At 46.5% G+C, this 26,564-nt stretch overlaps 1 protein-coding gene across 2 annotated transcripts in view; it reads right to left on the reverse strand.

The window, feature by feature from the left end:
- LOC142564646 (excitatory amino acid transporter-like) overlaps nt 1–26,564 on the reverse strand; it is a 252,090-nt gene that overhangs the window by 46,378 nt on the left and 179,148 nt on the right. For both annotated transcript variants that reach the window (XM_075675723.1, XM_075675722.1), the window contains one exon: nt 6,174–6,300. In XM_075675723.1, the coding sequence (XP_075531838.1) occupies nt 6,174–6,281 (108 nt within the window). In that variant the 5' untranslated portion in view covers nt 6,282–6,300. The remainder of the gene's footprint in view (nt 1–6,173; nt 6,301–26,564) is intronic.

Raw genomic sequence — 26,564 nt, forward strand, 5'->3', positions numbered from 1 at the left:
GTAATTGCAGCCATTTTGTTTCTTCCTCCATTAGTGTGCTAAAAAGACGTTGGAGCGTGAATACGGCACCGCGGCTACTACTTGTCTCCTCCTTTACAGGAGCTGTTGCACGCGTATATACACTATTAAACGCTTGCGCATACAATTTGTGTAGAAAAACATTTCAGACAACTATTGCGACATAACATTCGAAAGATCTCAAGGTCACAAAGATGCTACGGGTAACAAAAAAAACGTGTATTTTTCCGACGTTTCATGAGCATGAGCAGAACTCACTTGAAGCTGAATATTTTTGCAGAATTGCCTATGTGGTTATTTTAATTATGAGTTTCAAGTGGTTGCAACCTAAAAATAAGTTTGTTTTCCCGATGTTTCGGAACCAACTCGGCTGCTTGTTCAGGGGGGATGACGACGGAAATGTCGAGACGGAACATTCTAGCTTTCACTTGGAAGTTACGAGTACTGATTTATATGTGTTTCATCCCATTATCTGCTGCCCGTTAATCATTCCTATCGAAAAATCTCGTATGACATGTATAGAAAATATCAAATGATCGCTTACGAACGCTTATGTTTTACATGCGCTCTCGCATGACCATATCGGATTATTGCAAATGGAACATATTTGCAACACACCTTTTTTTTGCGACAGTTGTTGAGCATGTTTGCAAAAGCGTGAGAGAGAAAGATAGACAGATAGAAGCCATTTGGTCCGAGATACATTGCTGTAGTCAAGTACTCTGCAAGACAAAAGCAGATGGAGAGCCATCAAACCTGGGCTATGCCATGGTTTATATAGATGGATGTCACGTTGTGAAAGAGGCCGGTAATGAATTGATACGCGTTTAGTAAACCTCAGGATACTGTTAAGAGACTGAGTGCACACGTAAATGAACTGACTCTATCTAACGGAGTAGGCATGTAATTTTGCTATATTCTGAGCCAATGACGTCACATTCAATATTGATGGTGCACGCATTTCAGTGGCCATAATTGTGTTATGGCCACAACTGGACGGCTGGATGAGCGGCAATCGGCTGCTTTCCGTGGCATACCTTTCCTGAGCACTCCCGAGTGTACCCCTTACATTTGTTCCCATGCCTCTGTGGTCACTCACACGAGCAACGTCGTCCATTGCGGCGCCAGCCGTCCGCGCGGGCGATCTGGTTTCTTTCTTTCCGATAACGCCCGCATTTGGCCGTGTCTTCGAGTCCGGCCGTGGGTTGTGACGACCCCGAAACATGAGAAATAGGTCGCGACACAGAAGCGACGTATCGGTCGATGCAGCTTCGTTGCGCCAACCCTTCTTTTTTCTCGTTTTTATGCTTGGGCTGCCACAGTCGTTGCACGGTCAGACGCAAAGCTACTCGTATATTTGACTCTGTGCCGCGGCCGTCGCGGTCATATCGACGCCGATGACCGTGACACATCTTTTGGTGTTGTCCTGCGCTCATATGTCAGCTATGCGAGTCCACAGACATGAAGAGAGCACTTAGGCGTGTTGACACTGCCCAAGCCCCACTACAGTCGTCATCTATGGGGCACATAACATGCGTCCACCACGCGTGGACTTGCAGAGACACCAATAGGAGTAAACTGAAGCTTACAAGCCTCAAACCGTATTGTTATCGTCTAGCTTATCGTTTGCTGAATTCGAGAGTACACCGCGGCTCAGATACGAGCTTATGTATAGAAGGGAGGGGAGATGGCGCTTGCACTGTTTGCAGTCCCTAAGTCAAACAGTGTGCATCCCATGCGATACCAGCCTGCTCTTAGCCTTCCCTTTCCTCTTAAGTGTATCTGTGCTTTCAAAATAATAATAATACTAACAATAATGCGACTATTGTAGGTGCGAGGAAGCCACCTGTTGTGTATCTGTCCTCGCTGCGACGTCCAAAGCCTGTGTCTTGGGACAACATCAAAACTCAATACGATTTGCTGAGTCAAAGATACTCGGACCATGGCCACATCAGTCGCAGGCGCAAAAAGCTATTCGTGCGCTCGTAAAGTTCTTCAAGTGCACCAGCATGCCCCAGTGACCGTTTATGGTCCTCCCGTGCAGCCTCCCGCGTGCTCGCAGTGCTCTCTCTCTCTCTCTGTCTTTTCTTCTTTCTATTCCTCCTTTCTTTTGCCCTCAGTGTAGGGTAGCAAACAGGACGCTCGTCTGGTTGACCCTCCCCTGCCTTTCCTCTCTTTGCTGTTTCCCTCTCCTGGCTCAATGAGAAACTCTGTGCCTTGGATTCGTATAACGAGATGTAATGGTTGGGTTCAAGGTCCCAGATTTAGCATGACTAAAAAGACGCCGCATAAGAAAGATACACATTAATCTTCGTGTCCTGTTGCTCGGTCTTTGCGCAGAAGAGTTTATTTCTTCGTGCAGGTTGTGTAGGGCACGCAATGAGCACGTGGTTGTTAGATTAGCAGAATGAGGGGGGGGGGGGAAGAAGAAAGAAAGACATGAAATCGATTTAACGTATTGGTGACTTTCACGGGTCACTGACATTCTGCATGCTTTGGTGCCATGTTCAGTGTCTTCGCCTGAATTTAATACCATGATAATGACTTCTTATGATGGTTTGCGGTGAACTGAACTATTTAGGCGTGAGCGGAGACTCACGCTTTTCAAAGCTGATGCGCTCACTCCACAATACGCATGCTATGTGTGTATCTGCAACTATACGTAACGTGGTTAGCACGCCAGTGCGTTATGCTGTAAATCACTGCGAAATGTTACGATTATTTCAGTGCGAAATCGTTACTGGCCCATCAACCTGTATTTCGCCTCGGTCTGTGTGAAGCCTCTCCGCACGCGGGTTTCGCGTGCACAGCCTCTTCTTTTCCGCACATACGCCCGCTTTGCGCATGCGTGAACTGCATATGTGAAGCGAATCGGTATCGTTGTCGGAAGTACCTAAAGAAGAGATCCGCCGCTCCAAGCGCAGCGAACAGCAAGGAGTTGGGCGGGAGACGGCAACGCGGGAGTCGACCGAGGATGAAGATGTGGCCAAGGGATCGCGATTGCAGCAACTAGGAGTACATTTCGCGACGTCTAAACGTGCCGGCGAAACTCTACCTAAGAGCGACAGATTGCACAAGCGTTCCAAGCGCGCGCTGCCGAAGCGGATGAACAGCGACAAGCCCGACTATATGGCTGCGGACGTCGCGTGCCAGCATCTCAAGACCGAGCAACGCCTGTCCTGAGCGTCGCAGCCTGTCTTGAACGGCTGCGACGGCCATCACCGAGTGGGACTTCCTGGACAACGTGCGTCAGGCTTGGCGCATTCTGTGAGTGACAGACTACGGCACACGAAGGACTTTACACTGCGTCACGGCCCCCATGTGCGCGACCTTGGCCTTAGCCTCTCCCTACGTTGAAGAATACTATTCGTTCAAAGCGTGCGTAGAACATGTAAAGTCTTCGCTAGCCCAAACTAAAGTGTCTCTGTACTCTGTGAGCAATGGGTATGAATCTCCGGCCAGCCCAGTCCCAACTCCCTGCGCTCAAGTGTACGGCGGAGTGCACGATTTCCTCTCGCATGCCTTTCATAAAATTGCGAAGGCTGCTCTGCAACACTGGCCAGCACGGCCTGAAGCCACAAAACGGTCTCTCTGGAAGTCTGCAATCCTGTTCCTCCACTGTCCACCGAGTGACCCGTTATGCTTTATGCAACCCAATGTGCATGACTGTGCGTATCATGCGTGCAATAAAACCACTGTTTCAGAAGCAAATTGCGATTGCAAAGGATTTAAGTAGGAAACCATCAAACAAATTCCTAGCAGTGCCTAACTTGACGGAAGAACATGGTTAATTTTGTCCAAGAAAATGTTCTTTCGTACGACATTCGGTCGTTGGCGCAGCTAAACCTTCTATAACTTTTTATTTTCTTATTTATGTTGATCTCTCATCCAGGTTTTTTTTTGCTTCTTTTTAGCTATGATTTCGGAACTGCGAGCTCTTCAGCAACCAAACGTATTTTATATTGTCGCAGTTTATAAACAACAGCACAAAGTCGACCCCGAAAGTTGATCACGTGATGTGACGAGATTATGAAATTTGCAGGCGGAGGACAGATTCAGTTGGCGCAAGACAGAGGCGATTGGAGAGAGTCGGAAGACGTCATCGTGCTGCTGTGGGCATAAAATAGAACGTTTACCGTTCCGAAAGCTACAGGCAGGGCGTCTCAAAGGAGATAATTTAGTGCTGTCATAAAAAAACTACGATAGCTGTATCGACGGCAGCGACAACAACGACGACAATGGCAGACGAACGATGTTGACGCAAGGATGATGGCAGCACGACTACGGCGACGACGCACGACGGCTGACGTGCAGACGACCCTGGATCACATCCGTAGGTTTGGACAAGCAGTTTCGTTCCCTTGGCCGAATATTCTGTCAAGCGAACCTCATGATGAACATGATAATACTGAAAATGAACTTGATAATGCGTAACAAGATTGAGCTGGACGTGGCCTTAGCAGGTACCGATGGAAATATGAATCAAGAGAATACGCCACGTTTTTTGCATGAAGGTCTCGCGCATAATGAAACATACGGATGGAGGTCCGGTATCTTGAGGCTGGAAGAGGACCTTCCCTTATTTCCGAGCGGCAAATAAGAAGTGAGGGAAGCAACAGGGATTTAAGTAATAAGTTCTTCATTAAAAAAGAGGCCGTGAGAGTGACCCGATAACAAATACTTGAAGTACGAATTCTCACTTTTCTACCATAAACAAAGATGGTTCTTCCCTGCGATATTAAGTGAAGGAGTAATTGATAAAGTTTTAAATCACTATGCAAATTAACGTTCAACGAAGGCCGAACAAGGAACGTCTCTGATGATCGCGTTCGGACAAGGGGACTTGTTTTCGTTAGGACGACGAAGGTTTTCCGTGGCAGCGTTTAACCGCTTTCCCTCTGTCCCCACTCCCTCAATGGGGTTTAAGGGATCAATCAGGCGGGTGCTTAGAGCAGCGCAAGCGAAGTCTAAATGTATAAAACAAATCTGGCCAGAGCCCATCCACAATGACTTATCCAAGTATACGAATATCCAAAGCGCGTCATGAATAAGGCATGTCTCGCAGCTGGGCTCATCTCTCGCACTTCGCTGGATGGATGGATGGATGTTATGAGCGTCGCCTTTGAAACGAGGTGTAGGGATGCGCCACCAAGTTCTCCTTGGTTTGCCTAATGTTTCACCTGTCCTATTTTTGTTTGATTTTTGCAGACGAAAATTCCAAACATCAAACTTTCTGAACCTTTAATGGGAATTTTGTTTTTGTACGCCTCTTTTGTTTGTTAGTTTCCATACTTTTCTTCCACCAATCTTTCAATCCGCTCTTACTAATCCCTGTTGCTGACAAGTTTAATTTCTCTCTGCTCTCGCGGAACTCAAGGGCTTCAAGGAGACAGCGAAGCCTAAACCAACAGCCAGGCAGATATCTTCACATTTAAATGAAACATGTGCCATCGTTTCCCTGACTTTATCGCAGCAAGCACGTGCTTCTTCTTTCTTGCTGTACCTCGCTTTATAACTACGCGTTCTAAGGCGTCCTGATCTGGCTTCTAAAGATAAGGAGGTTCCCTCTGTGTTGTCGAGCATTATTTCTTTCCCGATTTCGTTTTTATCTCCTAGGTAGCTATTCATACCCGGTCACTTTTCCATTGTCGCCACCCAGGAGAGTGTCTCCCAACTCCCGCCACCCCGGGGCCCCATCAAGGATACAATGATGTTTTATCTCTCTCCTAGAAGAAAGTGCGACAAAAATGGACAAGAGGAAACGTTGGCTCCCGAAATATTCCTTATTTGACCGTTACTGATCACTCAAGCTCTTCATTTTCCTGTGTACCGCCGTTTTTTTTTAGAGAAGTTATTGCTATTGCTGCAAATTGGCCGTGCGTTTTCGATGTCTCGTGCGTATTTTTTGTCACGAACACTTAATTGAGGCAGTGCCATCGGAACCTTACATAGATACCTTGTTTATGTAATACGGTAGTTTATTGAGTAATGTAATAACCAGACGATAAATAGTCAAACGAATTATTGGAAGGACTTGATCGTCGTGGATGCCTACAAGGATCTATGGATCGGAAGGAAACAAAGTTATCAGCCCGGTGGCTTCATTTCACCAACGTTCTAATGGGGACTAAAGAGATCGTGCATTCGACGCTCACCTTGCCCCATATGCCCCGGGGCGGCTGTGTTAACCGGATGACTCCTGCTGGTCCACCCCCGCCCAACATGGGCGTTTTGGCGTTGGCGTCCGGCTTAGACTCCGGCATGTCGGCAGCTCAATGGGCACTGAGGAGAAAAGAAAACATGACAGTGTAAACGACAGGTTTCTCTTAGCTTGAACAGGAGTGAGGATTATAGGGTTCGTTGCTGCAGAGGTGTGCTAGTAAATTAACCTTCTATACAATATCAAAAGACAAGCCACTCCTCTTCACGTGAAAGGAGTCACGGGAAGCAAGAAAAGAGCTAAAAAACACAAATAAAAGACGGCCGCCTTGAAGTTTCCGCACCATTTCGCGGTGATGTCACGGATTGTGACTGTATCATCTCGGGGTCTAGTTAATATTTTTTTTACAAGTAAACATAGACGGCACTGTATTACAAAAGAGGCATATCGAGGCTCAAATTCGCAAAGCTTCGAGAACAGTTACAGCTCCACAGCAGCCCAAACACGATAACGTACTTTAAAGTCTATGGCGTCATACCGACAGCTCCACAGCAGCCCAAGTACGAGAACGTACGTGGAAGTCAATGACTTCATACTGACGTACCGGCGCCAGGCTCCTTCAATAAACGGACGCTTAAACGTCACTTTGTTGCTTGTAGTCATCAACGTCTTACCGAAAAACTAAGAAAGAAGTAGAGTTTTCGCAGAGCACTTTGCATATGAAACGGACCCGCGCTTTTCGTTAGGGCCCCTTTAACGTGGTGCCATCTCTACGCACAGTATTCGACCCGGGGATCGAACCAACGACCTTCGTGCTCAGCAGGAGAATGCCACTGAGCAGCAATGCACAGCGCACTAAGGAATTCTGTGTCCTTTACTGAAGGCACGGCAGTTTACTCGTGCCCCATCACGTGTCCCTTCGAAATAAGTTTCAACATTTCAAAGCATAATATCCAACGTCTTAAAAGATAGGTCTGCAGAATACAGTGAGCTCGGAAAGGCCACATGGACACAATGAATAAATATGCTCTCGTTTGTGTGCTTTGAAGCTTGTTGGACGGTGACTTTTCAGAAATAGATGTTTCGCTTTGCACCACGCAATAACAGGGACAAAGAACAAATGACGTTTTTTTTTATGTCACAGTGCCTTCGAGACGTCAGCGCTACAACGAGAAAAAAAAGAAGAAACTGGCGCATGCGTGGTTTAGCTCTTGAAAAACCCTCCTGCACAAATGGGGGGGGGGCAAACAAGCCAACAAGAAAGCAAACATGGATTTGACAAAGAAGCTTTTCAATGCGTCCGCGTTTCCACTGCGTCGCGCCACAGAAATCGCCGGATTACAGGAACGCGTCGCAATTGCACAGAAATAATTTTTTTCGTTCGTGTGCACAAGGGGATGGAAGCATCAAGGATTTCGGAGGTAACCGTGGCGACGGTGAGCTCTCTCTTGTGAAGCTAATATCCACTTGTCCCACTATTCGCGCATCAGCCGCCTAAAGTCTAATGGCCCAAGCGTGCGCCGCATAATGTGGAAACCAATCTCGCGCGTAAACTGATCCAAAGCGCCGATCGCTATCTTTTTTTCGTTATCGTTTTGTTTTTGTGCAAGACGGCGGCAAACATCCGCCGACGACTCAAATTTCGTGATCCTGCGGCTTGTTCCCGCTGGGAAAAGCGCTACGTTTGTTTTCATCTAAATTTCTTTTTTCGCTTCGGTTGCAGTAATTCCTCGGGTATCAATTACGGAATGAAGGAACAAAAAAGAAAAACCGGCGAGGGATGAACATAACACACGATACGTCTAGTTTGCTCGTCGTCGGCCCCCGTAATCAGCAGCCCGAAACACGGGCTTATGTTTACCTACTGAGATGCGCTTATTTGACCAGCGCGCGTTTTTTCAATAACGTGCGCTGTATAGAAAACGAGAGCCACAGCACTACTCCATTTGAAATCTGAGCTCTTTATAAAAAGGTTCCCCGTATTCCATTGATTGGAAAACCCCGACGGCTTCATAAAGGTAACTAGGAAACACAGCGAGGGCATTTTTTTATTTTCAAATAATGAGGCTGCCCCGTTATTGACGGAAAAGCTCGGCGAGGCTTGTGGCGAGAAGATGCTCTTTCTCGATATTCTATACGAAGGCTATGAACTGAACTTACTCATAGGCGTCTCACCTGAGTGCTGTAAAAACATCACAATAACATAGAATAACAATTTCAGCGAGGATAAATACTAAAATGCCGTGTAATTATTTGACCTATCGTGTAAGGCATTCCAGTTATTAGTTTCCGGCTCAAGTTTTGATGTCACTTACATATTTGCCTATGGTTGCGACTGACTTTGCCAATGTGACGTGGCGACTACGTTGCGTAGGCCGTGCTTCGATGTTGACGGCCGCTGATAACACCAGTGTGTACTTGCGACCTCTGTTATAGTGTGTGCCGTGTTTGTTTTATTATTCTATCGTGTTTTATTTTCACATTACTTTCTCCATAGAGTTTCTAGAGGGTAATCTGGCGCCACCGTCTATGGGAGTTTCTTAAGGGGGCACCGTGCCGTCATGGGAATGACGGTATATGTGTCTGCGAGGCTCGTGTTGGCTGGTGTTGTAAGAGGCTTCGTCTAAAACGTGGATATGGCTACGCAAATAACGCGTTCTCAAAGTAAAATCTTCATAAAATGTTCCCATTCACGCATATTGCATCTTTACTCACCCACGATGCATTACCAAGCGAAGAAAAGCAAGAACAGACGACCAACTGTTTCAAAGCGAGCGCGAACCTTGTCGTCTGTCGTCCAACTTTAGCGGCCCGCTGATACTTTTTACGTAACATGTAGTCGTACACACAAAAACAAGTTCTCATAGTTAAACAAAACATGTTTTCGCGTAATAATAAAGCTAAAAGAGCTTTTCACGTGCTGTTCTAGTAGAAAATGAATCATTGTGACAGACGGAACGGTACTTGCCAAGCGCGTCTTCAAGGTGTCCTGTGTCTACGAGAACGATGCCAATCCGAATCCACAATATACCGGCATTCCCATGCATACCACAGCGCAGCAGCGCCAGATTTCTCTTTAGGTAATGCAGTGAGAAACTCTATGACTTTCTCCTTATCTTCCTCCTTTTCTGAGTTAGTGCTTCGGACGTTGGGTATAGCTGGCCCAAAAAAGGCGTAGCTTCTCGTTCTTTCTTTGCCTTAATAATAAGATATTAAATGACTTAGTTCTAGACTCTTCAACAGCCCGGTCGTTACGAGTGCAAGAAGTAGACCTAAGTTAGCCTTTTCAATTGTATAAAAGAAGAGAGAGGGGACGTAAAGGACGACCGGCGCAATAATTTTTCAACTCAGTTTATATTATTGCCGACTACAGTCTGACACGAACATGAAAAACCCCTTCTACTCCGAAATGCCGCTGTAATGTGAGAACCGATTTTCTTTGCCCGAAAATAGGCTGCTGAGCACGAGGTCGCGGATCGTATCCCGGCCACAGCGGCCGCATTTCGATGGGGGGCGAAATGCAAAAACACCCGTGTACTTAGATTTAGGTGCACATTAAAGAAACCCAGGTAGTCGAAATTTCCGGAGTGCTCCACTACGGCGTGCCTCATAATCAGAAAGTGGTTTTGGCACGTAAAACCCCATAATTTAATTTAATTAATTTGCCCCAAAACACACACATTAATGTCCGCCAGCGCATGGGATTTCATTTTCCTGCTGTCTCTCGCTCTGTGACGTCGTATCCGATAATTTTGGAATCTACTTTGTCGACGTCTCATTCAATTGGTGGCAAAAAAACTGTCTTGCATAACCTATAGAGTCAATTAGCTTTAAAAGCAGTGAAAACAGAAGCACTAAAGCATTGCCCCATAGTGTCGCGTACATATGGCTTGAAGACTCGCGTTCAGACTCACATGTAGCGTATAGTTGCGGTTCACCTTGAAAAGGATGAGAACCGCTGTTCAAGGGGCTGGACAAGGCGTCAAGGGGCATTGAAATTTGGTTACAGCTGATAACGTAAACAACCTCCTCCTCGCAAAGATTCTGTCATTGTAATGTAGCATAGTGTCGCCACCAGCGGATATTATGCATGATCCTTCCCTCGAGCAGTGGGAGGCCGTGTTGGTCAGCTCAGACACGGTCGTACAGACCAGCGCCGTGGAGTGGGCCACCCAGGTCGCTGTCAACCATGGGTTTGATGGCCATCTAACACGGAATCGTCCGCACATGCTTTTTGATGAAATCAAGTTTTCTCCATCCATTCATTGGCTGTCAAACGCTGTCATTGCTAGAGAATGTGTGTCCGTGTCCGTTCGGACCACGCTGCACGGAATTTGCAAGATAAGGGGTAATTGTGGACCCACCTAGTACCACGAACTGCGCGCACAAAATACCGCTGCTTACAGGACGGCACCAGCAAAGACGTTTTAAATTCTTCGTTCGAACATTCATCACAATCGTCGCGGCGTTCGCACCACTGCAGGTGAAAAATTTTCCCTCCAGAAAGTGCGGTAATGCGGCGAACGGTCCAGGCGGGACGCTTGCGCGAACACACTAAAGTGAGGCCTGCATTACGTAACAATTTCTACTTTTTCTTTTGATTTTTTTTACCTTCCACATTGGCTGGCGTAACGCGAGGCATCTGATACCTCCGGTATCAGCCCCTACCTATCTCGGCTGATAAAAAAGTGAATGAAATCGAGCGAAAAGAATGTTTCCATACTACTGCTCAAATAGCGCGGGGTTCGCAAGGTTGCGACACTGACAGTCTGTTTGCCAGAGAAATTGCTGCTTCGAGGACCGAAAGCGCCCGTCTTCCGCAAATATCACTTCCTTCGTACGGCACGTGCATAATTCGCTGTTGCAAGAGGGTACGAGAAGGCTATTGGCATTCAGTCCTACCATTGGAGAAACTTCGGTGCAGCTGAAAACGTACTTGTTACCCTTCGAGCATCACGTCTCACTATGTAGTGACCACGACAAGCGACAAATTGGCGTCGCGACGATAGAGGACAATAGAACATGTTTCACGCAGGATATTTAGGACTGGACGAGTGTGTTTCTTCACGCATCTTTTCTTTTTTTTTTTTTAATGACCGAACCGAAATGGCGGGCCTCGGACTATATAGAACTGGAAATGAGGCGCAGAAGTAAGGCCTGATGCCACCGCGCCCACAACCTTCTATTCCGCACTCCATCGTTCATTTGAGAACGCGTTGAGAACACACACACAAAGAATAATTTGAGCTGCAATGAGGCACCCTTCACATACGAAACCAACAATACAAAAAAAGGCAACTCTTACCACGAGAAGAGGCTTGGTAAGTCAGAAAAGACGTGTAAACTAAGTACCAGTGGCGACTCCGCCTTAATGTTCCCGCACAATCACGCTGTGACGTCATTGAATTTCTACGGAGTCTGCTCGAAGCCTAGTTAATTGCTTTATCGGTAAAAAATGGAAACGCTGCATTATAAAAGAGATAAAGACTGAACTTGGCAAGTTTTCAGCACTTCTAAAGAAGTATAGATACACAACTACGCAAAAAAAAAAAGAAAAAAAAAACGGCTTTGAAATTCATCACGACACATTGTGTCGTGCCGTCGCTAAAGAAGAAATATAACTTTTGACTTTCATTTTCCCTTATCATATTCTCAAAGCATAATCGCAAAATTCGGAAACTACGGTATTCAGGGAATGATTGATCAGCCTAAACGGATACAGTGTTTCTATTGAGCGTCGATTTAAAGATATCGTAGCAATAGGGCCTGCCGCTACCCCCAGAGCCGTGAGAGAAAGAGAGATCGCGAGGAGCGTACAAAGCGCAAGGCATGTCGGGAAGACTGCACTTGCGGACGAAGCAAAGAGCAGCGCGCGGAATATCCGCACCAATCGAAAAACGCGCCGCGGCCTCATGTCTGTACACAGTATGTTGCGTAATCATGAGAGTCGGACATCAATCGTTGCTAAAATCTCCAATAACTCACGTTGGGCCTCAAGTATCGCACAAAGCTGGCATGTTACATACTTTGCAGTGCCTTCTTTATTTAGTGCTAAGCTTGGGTGCAACAAGTCGGGCGAGCAGACGACAACGCAAGGATTTCGTCTGCTATCTCCTCCGCCGCTTATTTCCACAGCGCAACCTTTCCGCATTCCGTATTCCTGTATAGTACTCGAGCTTTGCTTTTGCATTATCGACAAGCAGCCCGAACTCTCGAGAAATTTCGATCAGCCCAGGTAAATAAAGCTTGCGAAATCTGTCCTCTCTCACTTTCTCCGGGTTCCCATACATTTTTCGGCAAATCTGCTTCGCACGTACACAAAACATCCCTCGCCAGCGTTTCGATCTATCGAACTGCCAGGAGCTATAAAGCGACGTGGGGTAAGAGAAGAGGATGGATAAAGCCCGTGCTTCGATTCAAATTTTTAGACGGTTATTATTACCCTCCCGTCCAAGGAGCGCCTGACAGTGAGCTGATAAGGGAATGGGGGGCGCTGTTCGTCTGTCCCCCGAGGTACTGTCGTCTGCCCCTACATCTCTTTTATGCGTCGTGCGGGAAAGCAGACTACTCGGCGCTTCACTTTACGACCCCTTTCCGCCGCGATAAAAGGCGTGATTACCGCGCCACCCCTCTTTACTTCGCCAGTGCCACTATCTGCGACAGCCTCCTATATGGCTGCGGCTAGGACTTAAATAAGTTAACGCCAAGGCTGTCTGAATTATGGGGCATTACGTGCAAAGCCCCTCAAAGCGATCTCGTCCAACAACAACAATGACTCAAAATCGTGGAGGGTAGCCTTAGGTTCAAGCACACATACACTTACAGAGCTCCTGGACATCCCCGTTTCGAGAACCTTAATAAATTTCACCTCGTCTGAACTGTATCTAGACCTCATTTCACGTCCTAATCGCACCTGTCACGAGGTCAATTTTCCGGTGCATTCCCCTGTGTTGGTGCCGGCGATGCTGCAGCTTGCCCCCTCGATATTACGAAATAAGAAAGAAAAGCCAGAAAGAAATTACGAAGTTCTATCTCTTTCACGAAGGCGAGTGTGCAGCGAAGTGATACTGCAAGTAGTAACAGCCTTTTTACATACAGCTGTTGCTAGGTTCTCTCACACACAGGGACCTCTAAACTAAACTGGAGGAAACGTGTTGAATGCAAATAACTGACGGTGCGCATATATATATATATTATATATATATATATATATATATATATATATATATATATACACGTTCTTGTGACGCGAAGTAAACACCGAACAACGTAACAACGTTCTTTCCTGACGTGGAGGCCGCTTCCAAACGGCAGTCTACTCAGGGTTATGCAATCATGAGCAATGCACTGAACGCTTCTCTTCCGCTCTCTAATCCTAGAAGAGACGCCCGAAAGCACAAAAAAAGAAAAAAAGAAAAGGCGCTACTACGCGCGCCACTGAAGCGCGCCTTGCTTCGTTCCACTGGAACTACTACTGCGTGGAACGACCGCAAAACAATTGCATCGCGTGGTGGCATAAATTTTCATCTTTCCATTACGTCTGGAACTTTCGTAATGCGCAGCTGCGCATACTGTGATGCGCGATTAGATGTCCCTGACTATCACAGCATAATAGAATTTTCTACGCGCACATTTCTTCGTCTGGTAAGAGCACACACGCATGCGCAGTGCAGTGGAGGTCGCCCGCGCGAAGATTACTGTACGTAGCAATAACACGCGTTGCAGAGACACTCGTACAGTGGGTCCATTGCGTTGATGACACGCACAGAGCGCAGTTAAAGTAAAATGAACATTTTGCGCGCGTGCAAAGTGTTCCCGAGCGCACTCTGAGAATAACAATTAGAGAAGGAGCAAGGTATGGTACTGAGGAAAATTCAACACGAAGGACGCAAGAAGAGGACAGCGCGTTACTTGTTAAGGACGAACTAACTAGTATGCGTCGGGGTACTTGTGTAGCAATGGTGCCGTCTGGAAACGCGAAGCTCGGGAAAATCACACGAGGATCCGTTAAACTGATGCCCGTGTTTCTTGCCGTTTCGAAATTGAGGTTCGAATAGAAGTTTTTTTTCAACACAACACTCTTGTGAAAAACTTGCGTGACTGGCATTTGAATTTCGACATGTTTTATATTGCACGCAACAAAACGTCAGTAGAAAGGCGGCAGAATTTCTATAATCAGTTTTGCAAGGGCGTAAAGGTACAGACCTGTTCGGTGTACCACTTTCTCAATATATTTATTTGCTTTGAACATATCTTTTATAAGAATTCACGCTGAACATGTAGCGCGATTCTCTTTCTTAAGGAGGATTCCCTGGAAAGGTGGACATTAATTACACGACAAACTGCTATGTCGAGGTAGCCAAAGATTCACTGTTTCACTAGCCACCATATGTTAACATTCTAAATTGCGACTGCATGCAAACTTGAATCGGAGAAGTTGTAAGGTCATGTGAACTAAATATATATATTGTAGGAGTATGAACACTTCATCTTTCGGCCAAATCTGCGTAAAAATGCAATAGTGTTAAGGTTAATATCACACCGAACTGCTGGAGAAAGGCAGTTGGGACACTTAACTGAGAAGCCAGCGTATTTTGTTGCTCCGTTTTAAGGGCAGGTAGCTTATTTTTACCACCGTTCAGCATCAGTTTTGTGACTAGAACACGTGGCCTGAGGTGAATAGTTTAAATTAATTCAGTGGGTGTTTTTAGATATCTACCAGGACAATGCGATTTGCCACGCAACCGACGTCCGCCTCTTCAGGTAGCCCACCCGAGCAATTTAAATCGATGAGTATTTGCTCCATGCAATTTTTTTTAAAAATCTCTCTTCGAAGTAGGCAAACGAACAATAAATCAGCTGCTGCCGTAGCTATGTTGGCAAGCAGCGCAAGGGTCATGAGGTTGCGGATTCGGCTCCTACCGGCATAGCTAGGGTGACCCACTATTCCCCTTTCATTTTCCTGTTTCGTAATTAGGGACATCAAACTTCATTTAAGTTTCACCTCGGAAATCACTAATTCCACAGTTCAATGAGAAAATCCCACTATTGCTTCTCCTGGTTCATTGTCTGTCATTGTATTTCCATGCAAATGATAAAGAAAAGCGTCAAAGAAGGCCTGGGCCCGTGTGGAACCCTTTCGCTCCCTTGAAGGTAGATAACACGGCCACTTGTCTTCACAGATATAGGGCAGCAGATAATGTTCACTTTGGAAGCCTTCACACGTCGACCATGGTCACGCTGTTTTGAGTCGCGCCGAGTAGGCTGTCATGCACGTCAGCTGAACCATGGCGCCGGAAAAGACGCGAACGCTTTTCTGCAAACCGATACGGCAGAGCAGTGCCTCCTTCCTCTCAGAGATAAACACGCGACACTACGCAGACGACAGTCGAATGACGCTCAGCAGACGGCAACGCGAGGGACAGACGTTCGTTTCGGCCCCTTGCGTCTGCCTCGGAAATGCTCATTGATTCCTCTAAGCGAAGGCGAGATTACAATACAGGAAACGTTCTATTAATCTTAGTTCGCGCGCGCCATTTCGTTTACGGGAACTCAGAGTATATGGCGGTCCAACTAGCATGAGGATGATGAACAGTACATACATTTGTCTAAACAGCGTCCTTCTGGCTTCAAATCGATTTTCGTATCTTGCAAGTTGATCGTTTTGAGCAAAATATTGTGTCACACGTTCAACGACACGCACTGTTTACGCGTGTGCGCTTTGCCTAATTGCTTTCCTGCGTCTAGATAACTTTCAGTGTTTGGAAGTTTCAGAAATATAAACGTGTAACAAATAAGGTCACAAGAACATCTGAAGCCATAAGCACGAAGATATCAGACAAATCCACGCACAAAAACGTCATTCGCATAGCTTAGCCGAACGATCAAAACGTCGAAAAATCCCTCTAGTAGTTTCTGTAGGAAGCTGTGTGGCTTTCAGCAGCTTCTGGAGCCCGTTAACGATACGAGAGATCGGCATCCACCGAGGAGCATTGTAATGTGATTTCCCGTGGTGTCGCGCATGCATCCATGAAAAATATGAATGTTAGAATAGCGAAATTTTCCAATCGCATCGCATAGGAATATTCCATACAAACGACATTATACACAATTGAATGCCATGTTCCAATCCGTAAGGAAAGGGTAATATGAAGTTTGCGTGGAGTCTATTTGAATAACCAACTTAAGTAAGCCCAGATATCATTTCTGACACGCTGAGTTTTATGCCGCATAATGATCACCATAAGCGCCGGAAACTTAAGGCAAAGGCAATAGCAGGGTTTCCGACTTGCTGGATCAATCAACTGTGAATTTCACAGCAAATCAATTACTCATTTGTTAATTGCTGTAGAACGATTAATTTTTGTACTAATCTACTCTGTATGGTCAGAAATAAAGGCAATCAAGTTGTTTTAATTTATCTTCATGCGGAATGGTGCTTGTGCATTGTAGTGTATATAAAAAGCTTATTTATATTATTTGTTACACGCAATGCCGTTAAAAACGAAACGATCGGTCAACTCAAGAGCTTGTATATGCAAAGCAATTGAAAAGTGATTGCATGTAGTGAACAGTGATAATAACAGTAAAAAAATAACGAAACACTGCACGTCATCATATGCACCTAGAATGTAGCACTCACTGCAATAGCTCATTTTGATGCTATTGCACCGTACGGTCGTTTTAAAGGGGCGCGTACATGGTGAGATTGGACGAGCAAAAATAAACTGCACTGCCTGAATTTGAGACAACAAATTCGTAGGCTGCCCGAAAGGAAGACATACTTATTTAATAGGCGATGTCCAAAACATGGCGCCTGTGACAAGTTTCCGGCTGGCGAACTGCATAGCCTTCGAGATCTATCGCCACCATATGCAGACCGAAAGGTTGCTCGGACGTGGATTTGGCCACCGCCTATTGCTCGAAATTATTGAGCAGGCGTGTTTTATACGTTCGCTCAGTAACTGAGATCTGCGCAACGAACTCGGGTCTCTTGCAGGAGAGTCACTCGCCATTCGCCACTTGCATCGGTTTCTCACCTCGTGGACAGTCAACAAGTGTTGTTATACCTGACGCGCACACTGAAACGAATGTTCTACAACTTCCAACAACGCATTCGAAAATCGGATACGAGCTGAATGTCAAAAGCTGCTCTCTTTGTATCCAAAATTTTTATTACTCACAGACTCCTAATGTACACCGTCTTCAGTCATGAACTATGACTGAGAGTTCTGAAGGCCTTCAAACTTATACAGTTTTCTGGAAGCACGGCACAATCCTTGCACAAAAATTTGGACCGGTATAGCTTGGATACTTCAGTCACATCAAATCAGAGAACATAATGCCACAAAAAATTAGTTGCTCACGCAGATTCATTTCTTATTGATGTTACGTAATGTAATGATGAAGAAAATCTGAAAAAAGTGCCACAAGTACATGTACTGGCAGTCATTGAGCAAACGACCTTCAGGCGCAGGAAAGAACACTAACCAATAGCAGTGATAAGAGAGACGCTTCGGACTTTTCGCCAAACACGGCAGTGCACCTAATAAAGTGCCCCTATTTTGCATTACCCTCCGTATTAAAGTGATTTAATACATTGTTATCGCTTAACAGAGGCTTATACGCATACGTTCAGCGCTGTATCCGAAGTTTTTTCTTGTCACCATTTGTCGCAACATCTAAAGGTAAGTTAGTCTTCACGTGGAGACGCTATGGCCGAGAAAGACACAACAGATACCACACGACTCTGCACACCAACTCCGTGACGTTTCACAGTGTCAACCTCTTGCCCAAAGAACACGCCCGAGTCGTAATGGGCAACCATAGAGGGTGAGAACCATGTTGTTGTAAGCTAATGTGAAGAATAGACAGCTTTGCGATAGCATAAGAAAACCTTTTAAGAGAACAGAGCGTAGGCCAGCATAGCCTACTTATCTGCTGTATCCTAAAATACGAGGGCGCTCAGTTTTTTCAGGACTTTGCGGGACAAAGGAAAACCAGTGTCGATTTGAGCAAGTTCTTCATGGGTATGCAAATAATCGAAAGAGGCATCTTGAAGCGAAGGATAAGTCTAGACATGTAAGGTCATTATAACATACAGGTTAAAAATTATGCTTGCCGGCAAGGACGGACGTCGCCACCAACAATAATGGAATCAATGTCCATTCCCCAAGCCACAAATTTTATCAGAACATATGAGTCACCGAAGTTGGTAATTTGTACGGACTTGCGTATGGGCTTGAAAATATTAATGACAACCAACCGCACGCTCCAATAACGTACGCAGCACTAAGCAGTTTAACGCAGGCTGCTGAAAGAAACCATTAAGCCATATCACAGTGAGTACCGAGACATTCTGGTACAGCAGGCAACGAATTAGCATACTTCATGGCAACATCGGCCCACAAAGATGTCGCAACTCATCTCGTCCCTTTATCCCCAACGGACGCGCTACGCATACTAAAAGTACTGCAGAAAGCATTGTTTCGACTTACACATTTTTTAAAATAAAAATACTAAGGAATCGATTCTTCACGAAATGGACCCCCAACTGCGATGCCAGCTGGATGTAGAACTTTCGAAAAGTACTGAGACACTAATTGGTCGACTGCGCCTTGGGATAGCATGCACAAAGTGTGTTCTATATCGCATAAAGCGGGCTTCATCCCGAGATCGTTTCCGTGGCAACGGCATCGAAGATGCTTGCCATCGTGTTCTCGATTGCCACAGGCACGCGACGCAAATACGGCAGCTAGAAGAAGAGATACACCCGCCTTCGATCCTCACCGGCCTTTCTGACGGGCAGAATTGATGAGCCCTTGGCCATCGAAAAGAACGAAGCGAATTAAAGTGTTGAACACATTTGAACATTTTCTTTCGATGACAAAGGCATCCTTAACGAGTACTAGATGCCGTACCGAACAGTAACATAGATTAACTAAAACTTGCTTCCATCATTTGTATTTATGAGCGCTCGTAATTACCCGATACGCTCTTTTGTATTCTGTGCTGAAGCTTACTTTCGACTGTCAGATAGCTCTGTGCGCGCATTATTTTATCAGTGTATATCTATCTGTTGATTCGCTCCTCGCGGATTGCATTGCGGTGATGTGTGTCTTTTTTGTGACTCTATTTCCTAAGTGTTGCGACTTGTCTTCACCTTTTATACCTACCGCGTATGTTCGTGTGTGTATAGGACTGTGTGCTGTAGATTCCTGGCCCTAGGCCAGTTGTTTCTTTTCCTCTTCTTACTACATATATATTTTTATATTAATATATCTGCTATGTAAAAAGGAGTAGCCGTCAGAATTATAGGGCGAATTGATCGTTTTCTTTTATTTTGATTTCAATAAAAAGGCTTAAGTCTCGGAGCAGAACGAGACGGCAATGTCAAGGTATTGCATGGTTACCATAGTGGACTTTTATTGACTGCGTAACCATTCTATGTTTTTGAGCAGACTGAGATTGAGAGGAAGCTAAGTGGTTTCACTGCTGCATGAATTATTTATTACTGCAATCCCATCCTTACTAATCAGAACGAATAAAAAGAACGATTAAACACACGACAACTTTCACCACGGGAGCACTCCATATTGTTCAAGCGCGATGGGTGCCTTTTGATCGGTGTCCCGGGTGTAAACACTTGAGGAAAGAAACACATTTTCCTAAATCAATCGTGCAGGTCGAAGTAGGTGATAATGTTTTTCCTAGTTCCCATTTATACTTGGGATACAAGTTATGTTTTGTGTTTAACCTGGTTCGCGTAGCCATTTGTCCGAAGCCGCTTGTGTGTCGCATGTGCCTCCGAGATGTCTAACCGCGCAAAATTTCAATTGTGACATAGTAAGTAGATATCCCTATTGTTTGTATTGCTTAGTCTCTTCTTGTCTTGAGTTAATTTTGGGCCATATAACTATGTAGCAATAAAATCAAGCACAATAAAGGTTGGTAATGTCGCGAAAATATGTGCCGAAATCCAGGAGGCAACAACCTTCATTGGCCGAGAACATCTTAGATGGCGCCACAATACCGTGGCACAGGTTATGGAGGCTTCATCAAGGTGCGTATTTTGGCCTCTCGATGGCACAAGCTCATCCAAGTTCACCTGAAACTGCGACTTATGATTTGGACACACAGTACGTCATCGGCAGCGTTCGCAAGACCTGAAGGGAGGGGAGGGGGTATTTTGTAAGCGTCTAGCTAGTGGTCAGTTCATTTCGGCTGTCGTGTCGGTCGTGTCGCGGGAAGAAAAATATTAATAGAGCCAAACAATGGCGGACGAGTTCGTCGGAGGTCTCAAATTGCGCTTGCGCGAAACGCAGAGACAATGGAACGTCATTACGTTGGTGTCGTGACATCCGCCGCCGGCGCTCCACGGGCGTCACCAGCGTGCGTCTCCTGGCGCGTGCGTATGTGGAGGGCGTAAGTCAATCGAAATTGGCACTCCCAAGCCGTCACGGCATAGCGACGGTGGGGCCGGCAGTGACACTAAGGGCGCGGCATTACAGGCACAAACAGGCCTTCTGACATCGCGGGTTTGACTCCCTTTAAAAGGACAGGGTCCTTGGCGGAGCTGAACAGCACAATTCTGACTGCTACACAGGCTACGAAGCATTTCGAGGCATTCAGCTCCGTTTGTACCACTGCAGTAATTGTACCCTCTGACTACGGCATGAGAAACGTTATGCAGGGTGTTTCTTTAGCTGCACCAATTTTGTAAAAGTTGCCTGTGGAAAGATGATTCTAACGCTTGATCTAGATTACTCGATAAGGCGGCGATCACTTCTATCAGTAATCGAGACGGTCTGATTGGATAATTAACATAATTACGGTAATTGACTTTTTAAATATAATTACTTTAGGGCACATAAGGCAGAATTTTCAATCCACAAATATTTTCTAGTGTGTATGCAAGGCACATCGATTTGGCACGAATTCTGAGGATGGCACCGATGAGGACATACGCGCCGGAAACTTGCGGTAAAAATGCACCGTTGTTCCACTTTTCTAAGCAAACGCTTTTCTTTTGCACTGAAGCAGAAAAGTAACTGCAAAGCCAATGCATTTCGACGGACACCTTGAAAATTAATATCTCGAAACAGACTGCCTTATCTTCGGGATCGGCTTACATTTTTAGGCTGAAATATTTTCTTATGGCGATCTTTACGTGAAGTAAGATGACGGGTTAATTTTAAATAATTCACAAAGTTTACATGCCAAAAGTACGACCTGCTCACTCTAAAAACAAAGAGAGTTCCGGGAACTCCCTTTGAGAGAGTATCTGCTTGTTCCATATTTAACTCCCCTTTTCAGAGTCGATCCACTCCAACTGCGAGGGAGCTCACTGCGACAGAACAACTTCCCCCGACAGAGTTTTATTACTCCACCGCTAGTGAGTGCTGGTACACTTCCGCAGAGTGCTAATAATCTCTACCCACAAGGGTACTAGTACACCTCCAAAGTATTTGTACTCCGCCAGACCGAGTGCTTCTACTCCTCCAAACCGAGCACTTCTACTCCCCCAAACAGAGTCGTTGTACTAGTCCTAACAGAGAGATTGCCGCGACACAGCACACAAGGCAATACCGGCTGTGCAGAAGAAACAGTGCCGTGGCAGCTACCAGGCATCTTACAACGCTGGCGTGACGAAGAGCGCCGCCAATGGCGTTGCAGGCTTCGCACTATTGGAGGGAACGTACACGATATGAAACCGGTGGGAAACCGGTGGGGAAACCGGTGGGGAAATCAACGGCGTTCAGAAAACGCGCCTGGCTGTATGAACGTGCCGACTTGCACGCGGTAAATTTTAAAGGATGCTATATTCTGTGTTCTAATGGTTAGACCGTCGGGCTTCTTTTCAAATCCTGCCGTCGGGCATCTTTACAGAGAGAACGTTAAGGGCTCCATGTCGCAGAAACGCCGGTGTCGGCGGAGGTGTCCCTGAGCCGCATATTTCCGCATATATTTATGCATATCTGTATGCCACGCCTTGCTTGCGACATGCGGCAGCTGCGGCTTATATTGCTAGGCCATTGTATCGCTAAAGTTGCTCATACGTTGTCTTCCGTTCCTGACAAAGTTATTCCTCGGAATTTTCAGAATGACAGCACAGAAACAAATGCCATGAAACAAATCACCGGCAGCGCATGCCTTTTATGTCAAATCTTCTCTGACACCTGAATTCACTCAACATCGCTTGCATTCCCTCGATCCTTCTACGCAACAGCGGCTGTTACCAGGTCTTCCGCGAAATGAGGAAACAGTGCTGTTCCGCTTACGGTTGGGCGTCGCATTCACCAATGCTTATGCATTTCTGATTGGAATGGCTGATAGCGCCGAGTGCAATGCCTGCGGTGTCGAGGAAACCATAGAACACCTACTGTGCTACTGCCCATCTTTTGAATATGAAAGGCAAGACCTCTGCACAGCTCTCAGTCAGCTAGATGGAAAGCCGTTCACCTTGAACAAGATCTTGGGACCATGGCCTCGCACATCGCAGCTACAAAAGGCCACAAAAGCGCTGCTGCGATATTTGAAAGCGACGGGATTGAGTCAGCGTCTGTGATCCGGACGGAGTGACCGACTGATATCTCCAGCGGACTTTCTCTTCTTTTAATCTTTCCGTCCCCCTTTCCGTTTCCCCAGTGTAGGGTAGCTAACCGGGCTCAGTCCTGGTTAACATCCCTACCTTTCATTTATCATTTTCTCTCTCTCTCTCTTCCCTCACTTAAATGTTAAAAGTGCGAAACAATAACCAAAAACCTGAAAGTGATGTAATATTTTTGGCGTGGCTGCGCACTACATTTGGGATCGGCTCACGAAAGAGGCTGCTCGCTTTGGTGCATAGCGTTCATAAGCTGCAGTTGCCGGGAGACGTGAGAAGCAGGTAGGGATATTTGAATGCTATCGCGTTACACTCTTAAAGGCAATTGCTTTTTTTATTATTTATTCACTTATATATATATCCGGATCATCCCGGCGACAGGTGGCACCAGGGGGCGCATACCTAGTAGCACATATCCGCCCACATTTCTAGGCTGCCCTACCTCCGGAATTGGCCCACGAAAGATGCCAGGAAGATACCCGATACGAGAAGTGGTGGTAACTCGCCAAGAAAGGCTTCACTCGACGCGGTGACTTAGCGGCTAAGGTGTTGCGCCGCTAAGCACGAGGTCGCGGTACCGAAATTGCAGCCGCGTTCAATGGGGGCGAAATGCAAAAAAAATAGAACGAAAAAAAAACGCACGTGTCCCGTGCACTGGGGGCACGTTAAAGATCCCCAGGTGGTCAAAACTAACAAGGAGCGCCCCACTACGACGTTGCCTCATAATCAAATCGTGGTTTTCGCACGTAACACCCCAGAAGTCATTCAAGAAAGGCTTCATCCTTAAAAGAAAAGAAAAAGCGATGTTCAACGGCAACAAACCAAGTATGCGATGTCAACGATGATCCTCTTAGTGCGTTCAAGGCTGACCAGATAACGCAAGGAAGCCGGTAGAACCTGCCGGTGTGGCCGTCGTACTTGATTGAGGCCGAAGGCCAAGGACGCTCGCAGGCGCGTGGTCTAATCGATGAGCGGCTGACAGCGCTCGCGCAGACAGGAATACGCAAATGCGCTGACTTTCAACACACAGCCGTCATGCGAATGGCGGTGAATGCGTCCTCCAAGCGCAACGATAACGCAAAACGTACACGTAGAGTTGGGTTAGCGAAGCACTTATCGCGGCCCTGGTGAAAGCCACATTTGGGGTAGGCGCATTGTTGTTCATTCGTCGGTGGCAGAGCTGCCTAAATCGGGCAGCGCACAGGGTATCACAACGGCTAAGGTCACAATGAGACGGGGAGAGTGCCAGGACGTCGCAATGTCCTGTTCCCGCGTGACCACATTCTGCTTCAGGATGTCCCGACGCACGAGAACCTAAACGAATCCGTGGAAAAATCTCTCATAATAAATTAGCAATTTCTGCAACAAGGCTGCCACGAGGCGTTTCCAGTTGCTTCGATGGGTTCCAGTGCCTGGAGTAGCGAAAATCATTGCCTTTGAGATCGGCGTTCGCTGCTCCGAGCGAGCCGTCGGCGGAATGTTTGCTTTAAAAATGCGCTGCTGATTTTCTTTCGGATAAGCGATTAATTAGACCCGAAAGAACGCTGTAAAAATTTATTACGTCACGACCGGCTGGTTCATCAACTGCAACGTCCTTGCAGTTGGCCCTTGCAGTCCTGGCATTGGTCCTTTTCTTTTTCTGACAACCTCTTATAGCCTCCTATAAACCTGATATTCCTTTTCAATGCCAGCTTTAGCTCTTTGTCGCGGAGTGCCCGGGTGTAACCGAACGCATCACCACAGACGGGAACTGCATGAATGGAAGAGCTCCCGCCGGGGCCAAACCCACTTGAGCGCCGCCTCACGAAGAGAGAGAGAGACACAGAGAGAGAGAACCCCTTCACGAAGACGCAAGCCCAGACAGCGGCAACAAACAAAACGACGGGAGGGTCCTGGAAGGCCTCGAGCCGCACTACTCGAGGGAGCCTCGACTCTGACGGGTGTCCCCCCTCAACGAGGCACGCCTGCTTGCGGTGTGCAGGAAGGATGTACACCCACGACATTCGAAAGTTTGCTTGCTTAAACGCGGTGACTAAGATTGGGGAAGAGGGAGGAAGAACGACTGGCACGGCGAGAACAGTTAGGAGAGAGGGAAGCGACAAAAAAAAAAAGAGACGTAACTGTGACGCACTGCTTGTTTAGATGTGGACGTCGGCAGACGAGAGCAATGTCTTCGTTAGGGCGAGCTATGGGCGACATGTCGCAGCCTCGCCATGCCCCGTTCGTTTGGAGGTCTTCCAGGCTAGCGCGACGCCGGACACTGCTAGGTGGCACTGTCGCGTTAGGAGAGAGTAAATGTAAGAGCAGTGCCGCCTGAACAATAAATAAATGAAGGAATAAATAAATAAGGAAACAAAGAAAGAAAGAAGAACTAGAACAGCCTATAAAGAAAAAAACACTGAGGAAACGAAAGAGCCACAGCACAAGAGAAATGCATAATTAAAGAGAGGAACGCGCTCGGCTTCAGCTTGGGCGTGGGCACGTGCAAGGAAAGAAAAAAAAGAAAGACGCAAAAGAGTGTGTACGGTGGCGTCCAGCGCGGAATCGTTAAGCGCTTGCCAATAACCAGGCGAAGAAAAGCTGAAGCGCTCTCGAGCATTTCAAAACATCAGAGCAAAAAAAAAAGAAAGAACACGATTTGTGGCTTGCGCTAACAGGAGTGCGTGGCAAGCTAAGAACGTTGCGTAGTTACTGTAAACATATTTTTGTTTCTGGAGTCTTTTTTTTTGTCATCTTTTACGTTTCAAAGCAAATAGCCCGGTCACACACTGTGCTTCAAAGTAACAGTTTGGCTATGGCTGAGGTTCCAGCAGGCGCCAACTTCCGAATTACATTTTTTGAGAAGGTGAAAGCTTAGCCGAGTCGACAGTGCATGTTTGAATACATGTCAGCGCAGCAAACAGAAATATACAACACACAAAATGCATTCACAACCAGTTAGAATTACGGCGCATGCGTGTTCTTTTTTGCTTTTCCATGTTTGTTTGCTGCGCAGGCATACAATCAAACCACCTGTTTACCGAGGTTCGACTCTCGGTAGAGGAGCGCTTCTTGCACCGCGCTCACTGAAATTCTGCATCCTCAGCCGAGAGCCGAATCTCGTACCCCGTGCTCAGGTACAGATGTCAGCGGCTAGTGAAACACAGCACTGCCACCACCGGCCAAGCAACTCGATAAAACACAGGCGTTCGCGTTTAGCCGACTCCAGACAAACACATACCCACACCCAAAGTACATTAACAAAATCACAGAGGGGGCAAGGAAAGCGACCAATGCATAGGCTCTGTTCGCACACAGGGACACTCACACACATAATGCGGGAATGCAGCTCGCTCCCGTTTCCCCACCCCCCCCCCCCCACCCTTCGTCAGCAGCGAGACTGACTGGACAGCCTGGCTCAGTCCCGGGGACGTCGACCGACAGCTTGAACTGGTGGACTGGGCTGAGAGGGCCAAGCAGGCCCAGGGCCTTACTTGAGGCCGATCGCTCAGCAACCTCCCCCCTACCCCCTTCCCCTTTTCAATAAAGTTTACCACCACCGCCACCACTAGCGATAAGGCACAACATTCATTGCAAAAGCGACAACGCGTAGAAAGAACGCGACGTGAAATCTAAAGCTGACGAGGCAACAGGCACAAACCAGACGTCGTGCGACGATTATATTCGAAAAGAAAAAAAAGAAAGAATTGAAGAAGGAGAACGAGACAGAGAGAAAGGAGGTGTTCCTAGGTGCTTGCATCTGCGTAAAAAAAAAAAAATAGCAGCGGTGTCAGATGCGTT

The sequence above is a fragment of the Dermacentor variabilis genome, chromosome 11 (genome assembly GCF_050947875.1).
Source record: "Dermacentor variabilis isolate Ectoservices chromosome 11, ASM5094787v1, whole genome shotgun sequence".
NCBI classification, from domain to species: Eukaryota; Metazoa; Arthropoda; class Arachnida; order Ixodida; family Ixodidae; genus Dermacentor; species Dermacentor variabilis.